At 58.1% G+C, this 15,061-nt stretch overlaps 8 protein-coding genes across 8 annotated transcripts; 3 read left to right on the plus strand and 5 right to left on the minus strand.

The window, feature by feature from the left end:
- The first annotated feature begins 67 nt into the window (after positions 1-67).
- SCHCODRAFT_02257545 (uncharacterized protein) lies at positions 68-1,048 on the plus strand. The gene has a single exon (XM_050342215.1). The coding sequence runs from the start codon at positions 323-325 to the stop codon at positions 842-844; it is 522 nt and encodes a 173-aa protein (XP_050200518.1). The 5' UTR covers positions 68-322; the 3' UTR covers positions 845-1,048.
- A 107-nt stretch (positions 1,049-1,155) lies between these two features.
- SCHCODRAFT_02622319 (uncharacterized protein) lies at positions 1,156-3,181 on the minus strand. Its single transcript, XM_050345111.1, has 5 exons — positions 2,892-3,181; positions 2,563-2,757; positions 1,859-2,440; positions 1,671-1,778; positions 1,156-1,462 (listed from the first exon to the last, which is right to left on the minus strand). The coding sequence occupies exons 1-5, from the start codon at positions 3,090-3,092 to the stop codon at positions 1,217-1,219; spliced, it is 1,332 nt and encodes a 443-aa protein (XP_050200519.1). The 5' UTR covers positions 3,093-3,181; the 3' UTR covers positions 1,156-1,216.
- Positions 3,182-3,239: 58 nt separating this feature from the next.
- SCHCODRAFT_02622322 (uncharacterized protein) lies at positions 3,240-4,865 on the plus strand. Its single transcript, XM_003036558.2, has 6 exons — positions 3,240-3,618; positions 3,808-3,826; positions 3,877-3,900; positions 4,022-4,273; positions 4,358-4,443; positions 4,533-4,865. The coding sequence occupies exons 1-6, from the start codon at positions 3,245-3,247 to the stop codon at positions 4,687-4,689; spliced, it is 912 nt and encodes a 303-aa protein (XP_003036604.2). The 5' UTR covers positions 3,240-3,244; the 3' UTR covers positions 4,690-4,865.
- A 459-nt stretch (positions 4,866-5,324) lies between these two features.
- Positions 5,325-7,690, plus strand: SCHCODRAFT_02622330 (uncharacterized protein). The gene is made up of 5 exons (XM_003036559.2): positions 5,325-5,596; positions 5,646-6,154; positions 6,207-6,228; positions 6,284-6,462; positions 6,560-7,690. Exons 1-5 carry the CDS (start codon positions 5,530-5,532, stop codon positions 7,280-7,282), a joined length of 1,500 nt encoding a protein of 499 aa, XP_003036605.2. The 5' UTR covers positions 5,325-5,529; the 3' UTR covers positions 7,283-7,690.
- A 58-nt stretch (positions 7,691-7,748) lies between these two features.
- Positions 7,749-9,504, minus strand: SCHCODRAFT_02747589 (S-adenosyl-L-methionine-dependent methyltransferase). Its single transcript, XM_003037935.2, has 9 exons — positions 9,181-9,504; positions 9,011-9,122; positions 8,921-8,959; positions 8,732-8,845; positions 8,563-8,650; positions 8,288-8,503; positions 8,165-8,217; positions 8,057-8,112; positions 7,749-8,004 (listed from the first exon to the last, which is right to left on the minus strand). The coding sequence occupies exons 1-9, from the start codon at positions 9,457-9,459 to the stop codon at positions 7,915-7,917; spliced, it is 1,047 nt and encodes a 348-aa protein (XP_003037981.2). The 5' UTR covers positions 9,460-9,504; the 3' UTR covers positions 7,749-7,914.
- A 566-nt stretch (positions 9,505-10,070) lies between these two features.
- Positions 10,071-11,598, minus strand: SCHCODRAFT_02501536 (uncharacterized protein; the record flags this gene model as incomplete). The annotated part of the gene is made up of 5 exons (XM_003037936.2): positions 10,071-10,439; positions 10,492-10,617; positions 10,681-10,875; positions 11,024-11,132; positions 11,288-11,598. 5 exons carry the CDS (start codon positions 11,596-11,598, stop codon positions 10,071-10,073), a joined length of 1,110 nt encoding a protein of 369 aa, XP_003037982.2.
- Positions 11,599-11,769: 171 nt separating this feature from the next.
- SCHCODRAFT_02257706 (uncharacterized protein) lies at positions 11,770-13,117 on the minus strand. The gene is made up of 3 exons (XM_003037937.2): positions 13,027-13,117; positions 12,752-12,977; positions 11,770-12,691 (listed from the first exon to the last, which is right to left on the minus strand). The coding sequence occupies exons 2-3, from the start codon at positions 12,800-12,802 to the stop codon at positions 11,921-11,923; spliced, it is 822 nt and encodes a 273-aa protein (XP_003037983.2). The 5' UTR covers positions 12,803-12,977; positions 13,027-13,117; the 3' UTR covers positions 11,770-11,920.
- Positions 13,118-14,584, minus strand: SCHCODRAFT_02257705 (uncharacterized protein). The gene is made up of 4 exons (XM_050342216.1): positions 14,177-14,584; positions 13,813-14,129; positions 13,618-13,762; positions 13,118-13,570 (listed from the first exon to the last, which is right to left on the minus strand). Exons 1-4 carry the CDS (start codon positions 14,468-14,470, stop codon positions 13,385-13,387), a joined length of 942 nt encoding a protein of 313 aa, XP_050200520.1. The 5' UTR covers positions 14,471-14,584; the 3' UTR covers positions 13,118-13,384.
- Between the last annotated feature and the right edge of the window lie 477 nt (positions 14,585-15,061).

Raw genomic sequence — 15,061 nt, forward strand, 5'->3', positions numbered from 1 at the left:
TGCAGGCACCCGCAGCTCGACTTCGTCTGCGTCCAGTCCGCGTGATCTAGGCCGACCGCGGAGGCGGCGTGGAACTGTGCAAGCCGGGTACGCGTACAATCTAGCCCTAAGGAGTCAAGGCGTATCACAGGAGGGATCAGTAACATCACAACATAGGCGATGCATGTGGTGAGTCACATACCTCTGGCTCAGCCACCGCCACCAACGACTCGCCTAACAACATACCTAACTCTGCCTCGCACGAGCTCCGAGCTCCCGGGGGCCACTTAATAGTGCCTAAGTGGTGATTCATGCACTTCTTTGAGACCACCGTTTCTGCTGGATGATACACCATCGCTTGATAGCAAGCAGACCAAGTGGAGTGGCGTTAGGAAGACCACCTGGCTCTTTTCAGAAGACCTTCGACTGTCCGCGCAAGGAGAGGCTACAACATCGCTCGCTCGGAAGCCCGACTATTGCTTGCTCGAAGGCGTACCATTCACCGCCTAGAAGGTCAGCTCGTCCCAGTAGAAGCTCTCAAACGCATCGTAGATGGAGAAGCTCGCTGTCCTCCGGCGCCTACTTTTCTCCGGCTATCACATCGACTTCGGTAGCTTCGTTAGCCATCCCATCAACTGTCCGCTACTTCACCGAACGACTACCTGCTACTTCACCGAATCCCGAGGACTCCTTTCAGCGTGTCAGAGCTCGCCGCCTTCTCCTTGTTGGGCACTTTGACCATAAAGCCCGCGAAGGTCGATCTCCGTCCCGCCCGGCGTGTTCTACGGAAAGATGCGCTGAAGTACATGTACTGGGGATCATCGATCGTGGTCACAGAAGACGGCTCAGTGATGTGCTCAATTAATGTAAGAGTCGCCAGCATACCAAAGAGGATGTGACTGCGCGCGGCACCTTGAAGATGAAGCCCGCCGCCACCGCGGCGGACGGGGTTGTGGCGCACAATAGCCCATTGTTTTTGGTCTGCTTGTCCTCGTATGAAGCCGTGCTGTTACGCCGAGTCCCTATAATGTGACTGTAGACGTAGCATGGAATGCATACGTTTCTCGACGCTTCACATGAGACCGAGCAGCGAGAGCAGCTAACCTTGGCTCCGGAGACATTGTACTTCGGCAAATGCCTCGAAAAGAGAGACTTAGCCATAAAGTGCCTCACGACTATGGATCTTCTGCGGTTGCGCTGATAGGCCAAGGTATACTCCGCGAAAATGACATTTTGTTTATACCGTTGTCCCATATACAGCCATGGCGGCATCCTCGGATACAACGACGGCGTCCTTCTCGCCCTCCGCGTCATCCTTTCCCTTTCCCTCCTCACCAGCCTCACCACCATCCTCCTTCTCACCACCCTTCCCACTTCCCTTCTGCTGCCGCCCATTCGGGTTGAACTTGCGCTTGGGCATGACCTCAAGGAGCGCCTTCTCCCAGTCGCGCGTCTCGACCCATTTGCACATGATTTCGACGACCTGGGGGGGGGGGGGGGTTGGTGAGTTGTGGGCTACGGAAGATGCGAAGCGAGATGGAGGAACGAATTCCTTGAGAGGGGTTGGACGAATAAGGGGAAGAGGGGTTGGCGTAAGAGGCGACAGAGCCGGCGGAAGAGACAAAGGAGCTGGAGGAAGATGCAAAGGAGATGGAAGAAGATGCAAGGAAACTGATGAAGAGCATACGCACCTGGTTTACCGTCAACACCTTTCTCGTCGGCATATGCGCCAGGTAGCGTCCGATGGGCAGTCGTGCCGTACGAATGCCGGACTCGTTTGCTTTGTTGAGGCAGAGATTCTGAAGGTAGGGATGGTCAGTTCATCCGTCCAACAGTTGCGATGCGCATAGAGCGTCGAGTGAACAAACTCCAACCGCACCTTATACCGATTATGATCGCATATTCCGCCAATGATGTACGTCTCGTCCTCCTTCAGCTCGTTCAGCTCGACCTCGGAGTCGGCGGTGAGGTAGACGACGCTGGATTGGGGGGCGGAAGCGCGTGGTTGTGACGCAGGGGCACGAGGGCCTTTGGGACGGCGAGGGGCTCGAGTACCGTCGGTGGTGGATTCGGGAGCGGCTGGGGTGCTTTCGGTGGCGGGTGCGGAGGTATCTTCAGTGGATGACGCAGCGACACCTTCGCTCGATGGGACAGCAGAGTCCTCGGTCGTAGGCGCAGGGGCGTCGTGAGCGTTTGCCGCGGGTGCCGTTTCAGTAGATTCTGTGGGGCCATTTGCGCCAGTAGCAGCACTCTGCCCACTGTCACTACCTTCCCACAACCCCTCATACCCCTCCCGCCACCACTCTGTGCCCTGCCACCGTTTGTAGCTCGCGTCGTTCTGCGACTCGAGCCGCTCGAGCGTACGTCCGCCGAGGCCCGTAAAGAGGAGCTTGAAGGGCGTCGGCGCGCGCCGGTTGGCGGAATAGGTGTACCCGAGTTGCGAAGCGAGGGATTTTACTTCCTGTGTTGAGAGTGAGTGGGTAGTGTGAGTATTGAAGAGAAGAGTAGAGGAAGAAGGATGCTCGTTTTGAGCTGCGACCTGACGGGAGACATGCAGACGTGGAAGAGGAGCCTCCCACTCACATTATCCGACATCTTCTCATCAAACCCCAGGTCCACCACCAACTGGCAGAACGGCTTCTCCCTGCTCATCCGTGGCCGCTTCGGCGCGCGCAGCTTCTCCTCTTCGTTCTCGTCGAGCTCGCCCGCGGCGCGCTTCTGCGCCAAAGCCCGCTTCTTCTCCTTGCGCATCTCCTTCTCGCGCGCGCGGCGTTCGAGCTGGGGTGGGGAGAGTGTGAGTACTTGGAGTATGGTAGGGAAACGATGGTTAGGTAGGCAGGGGCAGGTGGGATGTGGAGGGTGAAATAGAAGGAGGAGGAGGAGAGGGGAGAGGATGACTACGTAGGACGCACCTTCTGCGCAGCGATACGCTCCGCCTTCGCCAGTTTCTTCATCGCGCTCTTCGACATGGCTGGCGCGGAACCCTCGCCTGCGCCAGCCTCGGGGGCAGGCAACGCGACTTCCGACGCGGCAGGAGTCCCCTCAGCTGCTAAGGAAATGAACGCCTCTTCAGCGACCGGAGTCGGCTCTTGAGCCTCGACAGTAGTGTCCATGGCAAGAGAGGTGAGATTCAAAGGAGACTTTCAGAGATGTCAAGGGTAGCACGACCTGCTCAAGTCACCCGCGCACTGCTCAAAGTCAATGACCGGGAGCCTGCAGTGATCGCCATCGATCGTTCCTCGCGTGCCGGCTACTCCGGCCCGCCATGCCGAGCCTTCGCAGAGCCCTCATCATCGTCACCTCGTTCGCGACTGTTCTCGGGCTTTACGCGTGCTACTTGTCTTCATTCAGCTCCTCTGGCTCTCCCAAATCATTCGGAACACCTCTAGACCCCGACGCCTTCAAGAACGCACCCCTTGACTCCTTGCGTTCCGACTCCGACTCTGCTGAACTTGACATCACCGACATGGCCTATCTCGCCCCTCTGAAGACTTTGGTCGTGAACGCGACGGCGAAGCATACCGCGACGGTGCTCTTCGTCCATGGGCTGGGCGACTCTGGGTATGGGTGGGAGCCGGTGGCGCAGATGCTGGGCCGGGAGAAGAGCCTGGCGCATGTGAAGTGGATCTTGCCGCATGCGTGAGTGGTACTACTGTGTCGCTCAACTGCTTCCTAGACCTCTGGCTTCGCTGCCTCCCCCCTCATCTTCGCGCATGTATATCCTTCCACATCTGCGTACTCTTCAATGCGCTATGTTTCTGGATAATCCCTGTTTTCTTGAATCCTGTATATACGAGCGACACGCCGTGCTCACGTCTGCCATGACAGACCTGAACAGCCGGTTTCGGTGAGCGCTACCGCACGTCGATGATGGCAACTGCTCACTTAGCCGTGCAGGCGAACGGCGGGATGGTTATGCCGGTGTGTATAGCTCCCTCGACCCCCTCCCACCTTCCGCTCGTCCGACCTTCCTCTACCTCCCCTCGCGACCCCTCATACGCGCGCAGCTTCCCCAACATCCCAACTAACCTTCTCCACCCAGTCCTGGTTTGACATCCGCTCCTTCTCCCTCAATTCCGACGAAGACGAGCCCGGCATGCTCCGCACCACGCACCTCCTCAACCAGCTCATCACCGCCGAAGTGGATTCCGGTATTCCTCCAGCTAACATCGTGCTGGGCGGCTTCAGCCAGGGCGGCGCGATGACGCTGCTGACGGGGCTGACGACGGAGCGGAAGCTGGCGGGCCTGGCGGTGCTGAGCGGGTGGCTGCCGCTGGCGGGGAAGGTCAAGGCGGTGAGTGGGGTGAACAGCACTCAACGCTGTTGGAGTGTTGTAGGAAGTATGCGGCGCTTGAGGGATGCTCACACTATCGAGCAGATGGTCTCTGACCACGCGAGGAAGGTGCCCATCTTTTGGGGCCATGGGACGGAGGATCCGATTGTGCGCTTTGAGAACTGCCAGAGGTGCGTTGGGGCCCGTTCACTCATTTTCGTCATCGCCCTGTCGAACAATCCTAGTCCCGCTCCTTTACACACGTATTGACTCCCCTTAGATCCGTCGCCTTCCTCAAATCCGAGCTCAAGATCGCGGAGGGTCCCGACGGCCTTAGCCTGAACGTCTACCCCAGCATGCAGCACGCGACATGCAACCAAGAGCTGATTGCATTGAAGGCGTGGCTGGAGAGGGTGTTGCCAGCACCGCAAGCTTGACTCGATGACAGGAATAATAGACTCGGAAGGATATGTTGCAGGAAGGTACTTTTGTGAAGAGGTCTAATTCATTTGAGGCAAAGCTTCGCTCAGATAGTTCGCTCTTTGGTATCCTGCAAGTACATTTGTATAAGCACTTTTCAAGACCAGGGATATGAACTGTATATGAGGCAAAAGACCGCGACGGCGGATGTGTGTCAGTTGAGGCGCCAAGGTACTTGCAATTGCCAGCGGCGCCCTGGAGACGGTGACAGGTTCAGAAGGACCAGGCAGGGCGAGCCACAAATCCACGGAATTTGCTACGAACCAATGAGCTCGGGATGGCATCCATGATAGGCAGCGACGGTGATGGAACGGGCCATCTGCTGGCATCTTTGGAATTCTGCAATGCAGCATGCGTTGTATGCGGCGCCACGAGCTGGTCAACGCTGGACGCAGCTAGAAACCCTCAATGCAGCCAGACCTCCTCCGTCGTACGAGAGGAGCGCTCGTCATTGTCATTGTGAGCAGCGCCGCAAGGCAGAGTGCGAGGATGGGTGCCGACAATAGACTGCATTGTAATGCGCCAAGCACGTGCAAACAGGCATTGTTCCCATTTTTGGACACGGGCACGCGGGCCGTACGTACGCGGCCATTGTTCCGCCACCGATAGCAGCAGATAAAATACCATGGCGACCGTGCTTCCCATTCTCGTTCTTTGCCTCTTACTCCCACGTCCGTGTTCCCGTCCCGGTGCCCCTCAGAGCAGGTCTCGCGCGCGCAAGCCGCCAGCAGGCCTTCCACTCGTTCCCTACTACCCTCCTTGACGCGTTCTGCGGCTTTCACGACTTCACCTTCACGATGCAGACCTTTTTGACGATGATCCTGTCCGCGCTGCTGGCAGCGCGGATGGTCGAGGCTCATGCTGGTGCGTGGTGCACACCCTCGCCTCATACCAAATCACTAATCCCTCCCAGCTTTCTGGCACCCGAGCATGTGGGGCTTCAATGTCACCAGCAACACCTTCGCGTACGACAACCGCCCCGTCGTCCCGCTCAAGTACATGAACTTTACAACTTGGTGGTTCCACGGCCACCTCGACTACCCCCCGAACGACGGCGACTTCTTCGAGCTCCCCGCCGGCAAGGCCGCGACCGCCGAGATCGCGTGCACCAAGGGCGCGACCTCCTTCGCGGACACGAACGCGGCGACGGGCGGCGACGTGCGCGAGAAGAACAACCCGAACGACGTGTGCCCGGGCATGAAGATGATCGAGTACCACACGACGGGGGAGGACAACGTGAAGGGCTGCGCGCTGTCGATCGCGTACAAGAGCGACGTCGCAAATGTGACGCAGGAGGACTTTACGGTGTTCAGCGTGAACCAGACCTGCGTCTGGACGCGCTTCACGGACTTCCAGGTGCCGGAGAAGATGCCGGCGTGCCCTCCGGGCGGCTGCATCTGCGCCTGGCACTGGATCCACTCGGTGAGTTGGTGAGATTGCGTGTGGGTGAGATGGAATGCTGATACCAAAATAGATTGAAGGTGGTGGAGAGGAGAGTGCGTATACACACATGCCAGGTGTCGGGACTAGCCAGCTCACAAACTCCCACAGACTACATGAACGGCTTCCGCTGCAATGTCACCGGCGCCACGTCCGACGTAGCCCTCGCAAAGCCCGCCGTCCCGCGTCGCTGCGGCGCGGACCTCCAGAACAACCGAGCCTCCTCCGTCCTCGGCAACTGCACGTACGGCGCGAAGCAGCCGATCTGGTGGCTTAACAACCAGAGCACGGTGAGCATTCCATTCCAACCTTACTGCTTCCTGCGGGCGCACTCCGGCCAGCCCCGTCCTCCACTGCCTAGGCACTGTGGCTGACTCCATGATCCAGCTCTTCGAGGCCCCCACGGCCCCGCCCTTCTACAACGACCTCTACAACTTCCGCGACGGCCCCCAGGACGACATCTTCGCAGACACCTACGTCCAGCTCCCCGAGCCCTCGCCCACCGCGCAGCTGCCAGTTCTCCGCTACGCGGTCAAGGCGCTCAGCGGCGTGTTGAGCATCGCGCAGGATCTCGGCAACCAGGCCACTAGCGCATTCGGTGATGCGACGAGCGCGCTAGGCAGCATTGGGAATCAGGCGACTAGTGCTGTGGGCGGCGCGTTGAGCTCGTTGCTGTCGCCTGCGACGGCGACGGGGCAGGCGAGTTCGGCGACACAGACGAAGGCAGCAGCGACCATGACGGGGAACGCGAGTGCGGCGACGCAAGCGAGTGCTGCCCCTCATACGAGTGCGGCAGCGAACACGGCTGCAGCCCCGACGACCTCCGCAGCAACGATAAGCTCAGCGGCCCCGGCGACGACATTGGCAGCGCATTCTTCTGCAGCGCCGTCGTCGTCTGACTTCTACGAGCCTGCTGGGGGCAACTTCTCTGAGGATAGCGATGCGTCGTCAGCGGCTGCATCACCCTCCGCTGCCGCCAATACCACCGTGAACGCCGCCGTCGCGAACGCGGCCGACGATCAGTCCTCGACCGCCAAGTGCCGTCGGATGAAACGTCGCAGCCGCCTCGCGCGGCATCCGCTGTTGCAGGGGACAGCGATCACGGTCTAGGGGGCGGCAATTACGGTCTGAGTTGTCCTCACAAACCTTCGCCTATGCCTCTGTACATATCTCCCGCCGACACCTCACCTCCCTCGCGCACCCATGACCTTCGCGCCACCGCCACCACCGCCCCTCTTCCTTTCATCGTCTACTTACCTTCCATCGTTCTCGTGATTTCCCGCATTCGGTGCTAGCACACCCACGGGGACCCGAGCCAGTCTCGGGCCATATACCACGAGCGAGTCCCGGGTTATATACCACGAGCGAGCTTCGGGTCATATACCACGAGTTAAGCTCGGGTCGTATACCACCCTTTAACTTATTTCGTAGGTGTATACCCACCAAGTGTATCATAGTAGGGACGCCGAGCTAGTCTTGGTTGCTTAGGCAGAGAACATGCTTGTTTTTATGCCTGAATTCGGTTTGGATGATTTGAGGCAAAGCAATTTGAGGAAAGGGGAGGGCTTCGTATGGACGGCCAACTCCCTCCATATGCATCGTTGGGCGTTCATTATCCACTGTCAGGTAAGGTTTGGAAACTTTTTGCCGGAGCTATACCCGCAGAACTTCTCGACTTATGGGGTACTTTCACGTTAAGGACCAAGAGGTCGTATGTATCCCATCGCAGAAAAAGGCTCGAATTACTTCGTCTCGAATACGTCCTTCAGGTTGACCTCGCCAGATCCCCTCTTCGCCGGCTTCGGCTGGTTTGGCGAAGGTTTCCAGCCAATCTAAGAAGCACAGTTGGCTCGATGGCGCCTCGGAAAGTGAGAGTTCACGCACCATATAGACGATCTGGAAGGTCGCGGGTATCGACCCGTCCTCATTGCCATGGAGCGCTACGAGGAGGTCGTTGAGTATTCCATATGCACCCTATGAGAAAAGTCTCACCCTTATATATCGCCGAAGCCGCCGCCAGCGTGTCCCTATGAATGTACGGTCGTCTACCACCTTCATTAGTCTTTGCCACAATTGCCAACGCCCACCCGAGGGGCAGGCAGTGTCCTCACTCACCTCCCAACAATCGCGCTCGACTCGCCCATCGACTGCAGGTCCTCTAGCAGCTCCCACATACTTGGGTATGCCACCTTCACCTCGTCCGTGTCAACGGTGAGCATCGTGAAGCCTGCCCTCCCCATGAGGTTTGACATGTCCTGGGTGCCGGTCATGGGGGAGATGTGGGGCGAGAGGCCGCCCTCGCGTTCGGTTTCGGCGAGTTGGAGGGAGGATCTGGTGTAGAGAACATTCCTGAGTATACGTTCAATTGGACAGATACTCGCGTCACCCACCTTAGCTCATATAACGTCTCCCCGCCTAGCATAGCGCCGAGGAACAGCCCGTCCGGCTGCAATGCTTCCCTGATCTGCACAAGCACACCTGTAAGCCTGCATCAGTATACTGTACACATAACTGGCAACCAAAAGCAAAAGGAAGAGGCCGGGTAGAACTGGCACGTACCCGGCAAGTCATTGATCCAGTGCATGCTCAGGCAGGAGACGACGGCCTCCTGCGAATTTCGCGGGATGCGTTCAAGAAGTCGTTCTTCGTCAAAGTGAATGCGTTCAATTGGGACTGTGGGTCGATTCGAACGAGGGAAGGCATTCATTAGATTCCATCTTCAGGGAGGTATTTGGGCAAATAACGCACTTTTGAAAGCGCTATCCGGGTCTCGGTGCAGAGTCTTCACTTCGTGTCTTCAATTAGTTGGGCACACAGTCCATTAGACGCCTCACGCACCGCTCGACTCCAGCATCACGCTCTTCTTCACCCTCGGTGCCTCCAGCAGTTTGGAGAAGTGCCCAGGGCCGGAACCCAGGTCAAGCACGGAGCCAAATTCCCGCTTGATATCCTGAAGCCACATTCCTGTCAGCCTCGACTAGCACGTTCGCACGAACGAGTAAACGCACGAGAAACCTCTCCATGAGCCTGTCCGCTACCTCGTCGCGCAAGTAGTCGACGGTAATGCTGCGCTTTCCCCCTTCTATGGACGCAGCTTGGTCTTTCTGGATCTCCTTTGCATGTCGGTCGAATATTTGGTAGGGCGTGAGGTTGGAGGAGGAGGGGGAGATGGATGCGTATGAGCGTGCGGCAGGATGACTTAGACGCAACGAAGAAACACCAGGACGTAGAAGAGGGTGGCTGCTGAGGCACGACACAACGCGCCTGCCGAGGCGAATACCGTTCATGATGATGAGCGTCGAAGACAAGCAGCAGCGCGCGACGCGACGCGCTTGATCACAATGACGTCGAGATGCAAGCAGTATTATCAGCTGTCACACACATTTTGAAGAAATCTTGTGCCTCGAGTCTAGTAGCGAAGTCTAGTAGCAATCCCCCGAGCCAGGTCAGTAAGTACTCTATAAATATCCGCGACTCAGTAGTAGCAGGTAGCAGCTATCAGTAATGCGAGCAAATCGTGTCCCCATCGACGCGCCAAGCTCAGTAGAAGCTATGCAGCTATCCCCGCCCCCTTCTCTACCTCACATATCTCCCGCACGCCCTCTCTAAAGAACACCACATTGTACTCAACAAGCCCTCTCCGGGCCTCCCAGACCGTCTGCGTCGGTAACACCTAGGCAGAAGCATGAACTCCTCTAGCATTCGAAAGTCTGCAAACCACTCACCGCTAGCAACGCCAACTGTGACGTTATAACATGATACGTCAGCGTAGTCCCAGGCGGCGCCGGACTCAACGACGTCGACGCAGACGGATAGAACAAGTCCTTCGCTACCCTTGCCTTCCCCTGCTCCGGTTCAGACTCGGAGGGGGGTGTTCCATTCTGATCCTTGTGGCCATTCAGTGTGCTGCTTGCGCCGCTCTTGCTTCCACCGTTCGCTGTCGAGCCGCCGAACTCGCTTGTGGAGGCGGATCCTGTGCGCGACAAGGAAGGCGAGACGACGGTAGAGCTGTGATTCGAGGATGGATCTGGGGGAGGGAGCGGTGGCTTCGTGGGCCGTGGCGGTGCAGTTGAAGATCTGGTCGATGGTCAGCGCGAGCATAGCATCCCATAATGCGTACGTACTTGAACAGGCCGCCGAACGCGTTCAATAGCTCGAGCCAGTCGCAGAATAAACCATGAGTCGCTGCGTCCACAGGAGAAGCGTCGGTAGCCAGATATAATCTAGAGTGAACATCGAAAAGGAAGGCTTTCGGAGATTGCGAATTCTGAACGAAGGTTAGCTGACTACGAGGTACAGATATTGAAGCGTATACTCACTGCACAGAATACGTTGAGAAGCTCCTCAAGATACGGTAGGCTAGGAATAAGCTTATGAAGCACGCGCGAGAAGGATTCGCGCAGGGAATGGTCGTAAATGGAAGTAAGATGGAAGTTGAGGGGTACCTACATAATACGGCGACCTCGCGTCAGCCTAGTTCACACCAGAAGGAGATTCGCTAAGCGTACCGACTCATATAGCGCGCTTATGTCTAGCAGCCGGTCGGCTACGCGCTCCTGGATCTGCCGGAAGTTCTCGATCTTGTCGTCCTCGGGTAGCTTCTCTGCCTTGTGGACGAAGACCTCGAGGTTGAGGTTCGGCGCGTCTCGTGTTGCTGCCGTTATCCACTCGACGAGGCGGGATATGGGTTGTGTGTAGAGGTCCTGTGAGGTAGCGGAAGCGATAGTGTAGGCACAGTTGTATGGCCAGAGATGGGAGTATAGGTGAAGGGGGGACGCGTCCACAGAAAGCGGCCGAGGAAGTGGAGATACGTTAGCAAGTGCGCTTCTGTATGGGAGACGTTGCACGCACTCTCATGTCTATGACGAATATCAGTGCGTTGAATTGGCTCAGCGGCGCGCCAAGGTTCTCCGCTGTAGTAGTTCCTGGGCAGTCCCATATTTCAAGAGGTATGAGGGTGCTGTAGAGGAGGTAGTCAGTGATGTGTAGACGCGCGCTTCGTTCCATGGCGCTTCCCTCCCCAACCCCTCCAACACATACGATATCCCACAGCGACCCCACCCCCTCCCCCATCCGCGATGCACGGTACACCTTGTCAAGATAAGTGACACTCACTCGTATACTGTCTTCCTCGTCCGCATTGTAGGCTCCAGATAGAACGTCTCCTTCGGCGGCATATCCGCGAACAGGACCTCCCGAATCGACGACTTGCCGCTCCTCCGCAAGCCTACCAGCAGTATCTTCGTGCGTGGAGGTGTCACAGTAGCAGATGCAGACGCGGGGGACGCGACAGTGTTCGCTATAGCCGCCGCGCTGGAGCTGGGGGAGGGAGATGCTGGGGACGTAGCATTTGGTGATGTGGTGCTAGTCGACGGCTGGCTTGTGCGTCGTGCGTTATTTGATGTGGCCGAGTATGCTACAGGCATTGTCGTGCGTGGGGAGCAGTTAGGGCACAGGCCGCGCTGCGTGGTGGTGAGAGCAAGAAGTAATCAACGAACTTGCTGATCTCCAAGGAGCAGAGGAACGCGCGATGACGCCATGTGACTGTAAACTCTTTCCCTCCTCGGCAAGTTTTGTACTTTCTGGACCTGTCATCTCTCCCTCCATACGAACGAATGTTTTCAGCTGTTTTTGCGTTTCTATACAAATATTATAATAATACAGTAAGATCCGCTGTAAAGAACCGAGTCCCAGGCATGCTATGCACAACCGCTGTCGCTCACTCGCTCCCACGCAGGCAAACGGACATCACCTCGCATACTGCCGCCCATCCTCGTCCTCGGCCCTGAACGGATCCTCCTCATCCCGCCAATACCTCTCCGGCTCGTCGTCCGCGGCACTGCGGAATGGGTCGTCGCTGTAGTGCGCGTGCGGCGGCGCGTCGTGCGAGGAATGTCGTCTCTCGAGCTGCAGGCCCCCGCTCGGTCGTCTGTCGACAACGTGCAGATTGCTCGCGCGTCGTTCGAGCATCTGGCTCGCACGCCGGTCTTCTGCGTCGTGCCCGTACCGCTCGACCATGATGGTCGACCGCGTCGCGACGCTGTCAGTGACATCGGTGTGGATGCTCCCCGTGTCCGACGTCTCCGCCACCGACGATAATCGTGGCGCGGACTGTGGTCGTGAGGTGGACATTCGCAACGTTGATGACCGTGCACTGTCTCGCCGTAGCAAGTGATTACTTGATTCACCCGCTATTGCACTGGCGGCCATTCCCATCCCTGTTCTCCGCAGATCCGCCACCCTCGGCTCATCGACTCGTCCAAGAGGTGCCAAAGCTTCGTGTCGCCGTCGTGCGAACCAGAGTAACTGCAGGGTGCCAGCGCTATCGGGGTGATCAGCGCTCGGCCGAAGGGCCGGACGGCTGACGAGGACGAGGGCAAGAACGAAGGCGGCTGCAGACGCGCCGGCTCCAAGGCCGAGCGCGACGGAGTTCAGGCGCATACGCGAGATGAGCACCGGAGAAGCCACGACGCTGTCGCTCGTTGTCGTTACTAGCATGCTGGAATCCAACGCCTTGTTCTGCGAGGCTACAGGAAACTCTGAGATGGTTCAAGGGAAACAAGCGAAGGTTGTACGCACCGGCCCAGAAGACGGCAGCACTCGCGCAAGAGAGGGCCCACTCAAGGTCATGTAGCTGTACTCGTGTCCGCAATGATGATCCGCGCATCTTCACGGGTGTGACGTCCAATGCTGCTTGTACCCACTGCTCGAATGTTGTCAAGTAATTGCGCTCGCAGTAAGCGTCTGTACATGGGCCGCCGCACTCGGTTGACGATGGCACTGCGTTGAGCAACATCCGCGCCCACTGAAATTCGTCAAGACGGGCATATATTATCAGCAGAAATCAAACTTACCGCGTCCGCGACATTGCCCTTGCGCACCATAAGTGGTTCCCAGTCCTCCCAATCCAGCGCAAACTTATCGACGTTGATATCAAAGTCGACGGGCAGCTTAGATTGGGGTTCGACGATAACGGTGTGATTGCGAACGCTCAGACTGCAGCCAATGAGCTGTATCGGCGGTCCCCAGTACGCCTCAGTCTGATCGTCGTGCTTCAATGCGGCGCTATTGCCGCCTATCGAAGTTCCGAGGTCGGTCCCATCAAGGCCAGTGACGTTGAAACTAGAGTAGAAAACAGCATCGGGGCCAAGGGTTGCTTCGGTGTGCAGCACGGGGTCCTCGAGTGTGACCTCCGCGTTCTTCAGTACGTTATCATCTGCAAGACCCGGTAAGGGACGCGCTGCAATCTTGGGATAGGGACGTACAAGTTGACATGACTTCGAACGTCGCATTGTAGCCGTCACCATAGGCGGCTACCTCGTACACCCCATCGTCGTCCACCGTGCCATGAATGACGGATTTGACGCTCATAGTGCCGCAAGTGACGTTGAACGTCATCTGCGTACGTGTGAGTAGCGTCGATGGGAAGGAGGCAGGACACGCACTGCTGGCAGGGCGGCCATGCCGATACCATTGTTATCGTCGAGTACGGCATACACGGTTGAGTTGATGATCCCAAGCGAACCGAACGAGGAAAGATAAGGCAGCATAGCCATCGTCGATGCCCATGGCGAATTTTCGCCATCCAGCCTGTAGATGGTCAGCCCTGAGACCTTATCCACGCGCATCGCGGTACGCACTGGAACGCGTCTGTATTGGGCATCACCAGCCGCGAGGGTACCTCCTTCAACCTTGCTGGGTCCCATACGATCTCCGTGTCGAAAAGCAGCGGCGTGACGACCTGCACGATAGCAAGGCATAGGAGATATGCGGCGATGGCGAGGGCCGAATGCAGCGCGTTCCGCGCGCGGGCTTGATGGGTGAGACCGTGCAGCGCGGCGCCGAGACCGTACCATGCCGCGGCCCGGTCGTGAATTTGTGTAAGATTCTTCGAGCGCAAAAAGTTGTCGCGCAGGGCGAGCTGCTGGGTGAGGTAGATCAAGCCTATCAGGTAGGCCTATGGACTGTCAGCCGCTGGTCGTACTCGCGCGCATGCGCACGCACCGTGGCGATGAGGGTAGCGGCAATGGTGGGTGTCTTGGATATGTATTGCCCTGCTGCAACGTCGGCTGCATATAGATTGTCGTGTCCCCTTAATACCAAGCCAAGGAGGGTGACGAAGGCGAGGACGAGGAGGCCGTGGAGGATTATGCAGAACCATCGCAGGGCCGTAGGATCGGAGGGCGGTGCACGGGGGGCGCGAACCGACTTTTCCGTCGGGACATAGGTAGCGGAGGAGCGAGTGCTGCTGGCGGTACGGAAGGAGCCCTTGAGGGACGCGGTGGTGAGCAGGACCATGGGCGCGCGCGCGGCGCCTGGAGCGAACTCGCAGAGTCAGCTCCTGGATGGATTGCAGGACGGATGGGAGGATGGCCAGGGGCGAGCAGCTGGCTTTGGCCGTCACGGGCGCCGGGCGGGGGAGTCGCCGACGATGTGGGCGTCGACGTCGGGAGCGACGAGGAGAAGGACAAGAGACGGTCGGCGCACGTCGGTGAAACCGCGAGAAGAATTCGGTTTCCTCAGGCGGTCACCGTGTCATCCGCTTGTTCCTGACGGCACAATGCCGTCCCCGACGCTCCACCGGACTCGGTCCGACACCTCGCGTGCGCATCCCCCGCCCATATCCTCGACCCCCCGTGACCGATGTTCGACTTCGACGCCCGCCTGCACCCCGCCGTTCTGCGCCTTGCCACCGGGCCCGACCTACGTGCTCAGACGAGTCCAGGGCGCACTCCGTCCTATTCTCGCCAGCACGTCCATTTTTGCCCCCCACCCGCGCGGGCACCGTCAGACACGGTGGCGACAGCACTATCATTAGACACTCGATTCTCATCTCAAGGGCCTCCCCCAGGTCAAAGTGTCAAAATCCAACCATTCGCGAATAAGATA

This window comes from Schizophyllum commune (genome assembly GCF_000143185.2).
Source record: "Schizophyllum commune H4-8 unplaced genomic scaffold SCHCOscaffold_5, whole genome shotgun sequence".
NCBI lineage: Eukaryota > Fungi > Basidiomycota > Agaricomycetes > Agaricales > Schizophyllaceae > Schizophyllum > Schizophyllum commune.

What these genes read in the sequence shown, in the direction of transcription:
- SCHCODRAFT_02257545 (XM_050342215.1), top strand. Translation starts at nt 323, where the DNA reads ATGATACACCATCGCTTGATAGCAAGCAGACCAAGTGGAGTGGCGTTA.
- SCHCODRAFT_02622319 (XM_050345111.1), bottom strand. Translation starts at nt 3,092, where the DNA reads ATGGACACTACTGTCGAGGCTCAAGAGCCGACTCCGGTCGCTGAAGAG. An exon ending in GCGATCATAATCGGTATAAG is followed by an intron (nt 1,779 to 1,858) that starts GTGCGGTTGGAG and finishes CCCTACCTTCAG; the next exon opens with AATCTCTGCCTCAACAAAGC. An exon ending in AGGTGTTGACGGTAAACCAG is followed by an intron (nt 1,463 to 1,670) that starts GTGCGTATGCTC and finishes CCCCCCCCCCAG; the next exon opens with GTCGTCGAAATCATGTGCAA.
- SCHCODRAFT_02622322 (XM_003036558.2), top strand. Translation starts at nt 3,245, where the DNA reads ATGCCGAGCCTTCGCAGAGCCCTCATCATCGTCACCTCGTTCGCGACT. An exon ending in TGGCGGGGAAGGTCAAGGCG is followed by an intron (nt 4,274 to 4,357) that starts GTGAGTGGGGTG and finishes ACTATCGAGCAG; the next exon opens with ATGGTCTCTGACCACGCGAG. An exon ending in CGCTTTGAGAACTGCCAGAG is followed by an intron (nt 4,444 to 4,532) that starts GTGCGTTGGGGC and finishes GACTCCCCTTAG; the next exon opens with ATCCGTCGCCTTCCTCAAAT.
- SCHCODRAFT_02622330 (XM_003036559.2), top strand. Translation starts at nt 5,530, where the DNA reads ATGCAGACCTTTTTGACGATGATCCTGTCCGCGCTGCTGGCAGCGCGG. An exon ending in GATGGTCGAGGCTCATGCTG is followed by an intron (nt 5,597 to 5,645) that starts GTGCGTGGTGCA and finishes AATCCCTCCCAG; the next exon opens with CTTTCTGGCACCCGAGCATG. An exon ending in CCTGGCACTGGATCCACTCG is followed by an intron (nt 6,155 to 6,206) that starts GTGAGTTGGTGA and finishes ATACCAAAATAG; the next exon opens with ATTGAAGGTGGTGGAGAGGA.
- SCHCODRAFT_02747589 (XM_003037935.2), bottom strand. Translation starts at nt 9,459, where the DNA reads ATGAACGGTATTCGCCTCGGCAGGCGCGTTGTGTCGTGCCTCAGCAGC. An exon ending in CGTGATGCTGGAGTCGAGCG is followed by an intron (nt 8,960 to 9,010) that starts GTGCGTGAGGCG and finishes GAAGACACGAAG; the next exon opens with TGAAGACTCTGCACCGAGAC. An exon ending in CCCGGATAGCGCTTTCAAAA is followed by an intron (nt 8,846 to 8,920) that starts GTGCGTTATTTG and finishes ATCGACCCACAG; the next exon opens with TCCCAATTGAACGCATTCAC.
- SCHCODRAFT_02257706 (XM_003037937.2), bottom strand. Translation starts at nt 12,802, where the DNA reads ATGACCTTGAGTGGGCCCTCTCTTGCGCGAGTGCTGCCGTCTTCTGGG. An exon ending in TGCTGCCGTCTTCTGGGCCG is followed by an intron (nt 12,692 to 12,751) that starts GTGCGTACAACC and finishes GTAGCCTCGCAG; the next exon opens with AACAAGGCGTTGGATTCCAG.
- SCHCODRAFT_02257705 (XM_050342216.1), bottom strand. Translation starts at nt 14,470, where the DNA reads ATGGTCCTGCTCACCACCGCGTCCCTCAAGGGCTCCTTCCGTACCGCC. An exon ending in CCGCTACCCTCATCGCCACG is followed by an intron (nt 14,130 to 14,176) that starts GTGCGTGCGCAT and finishes GACAGTCCATAG; the next exon opens with GCCTACCTGATAGGCTTGAT. An exon ending in CCCAATACAGACGCGTTCCA is followed by an intron (nt 13,763 to 13,812) that starts GTGCGTACCGCG and finishes GACCATCTACAG; the next exon opens with GCTGGATGGCGAAAATTCGC.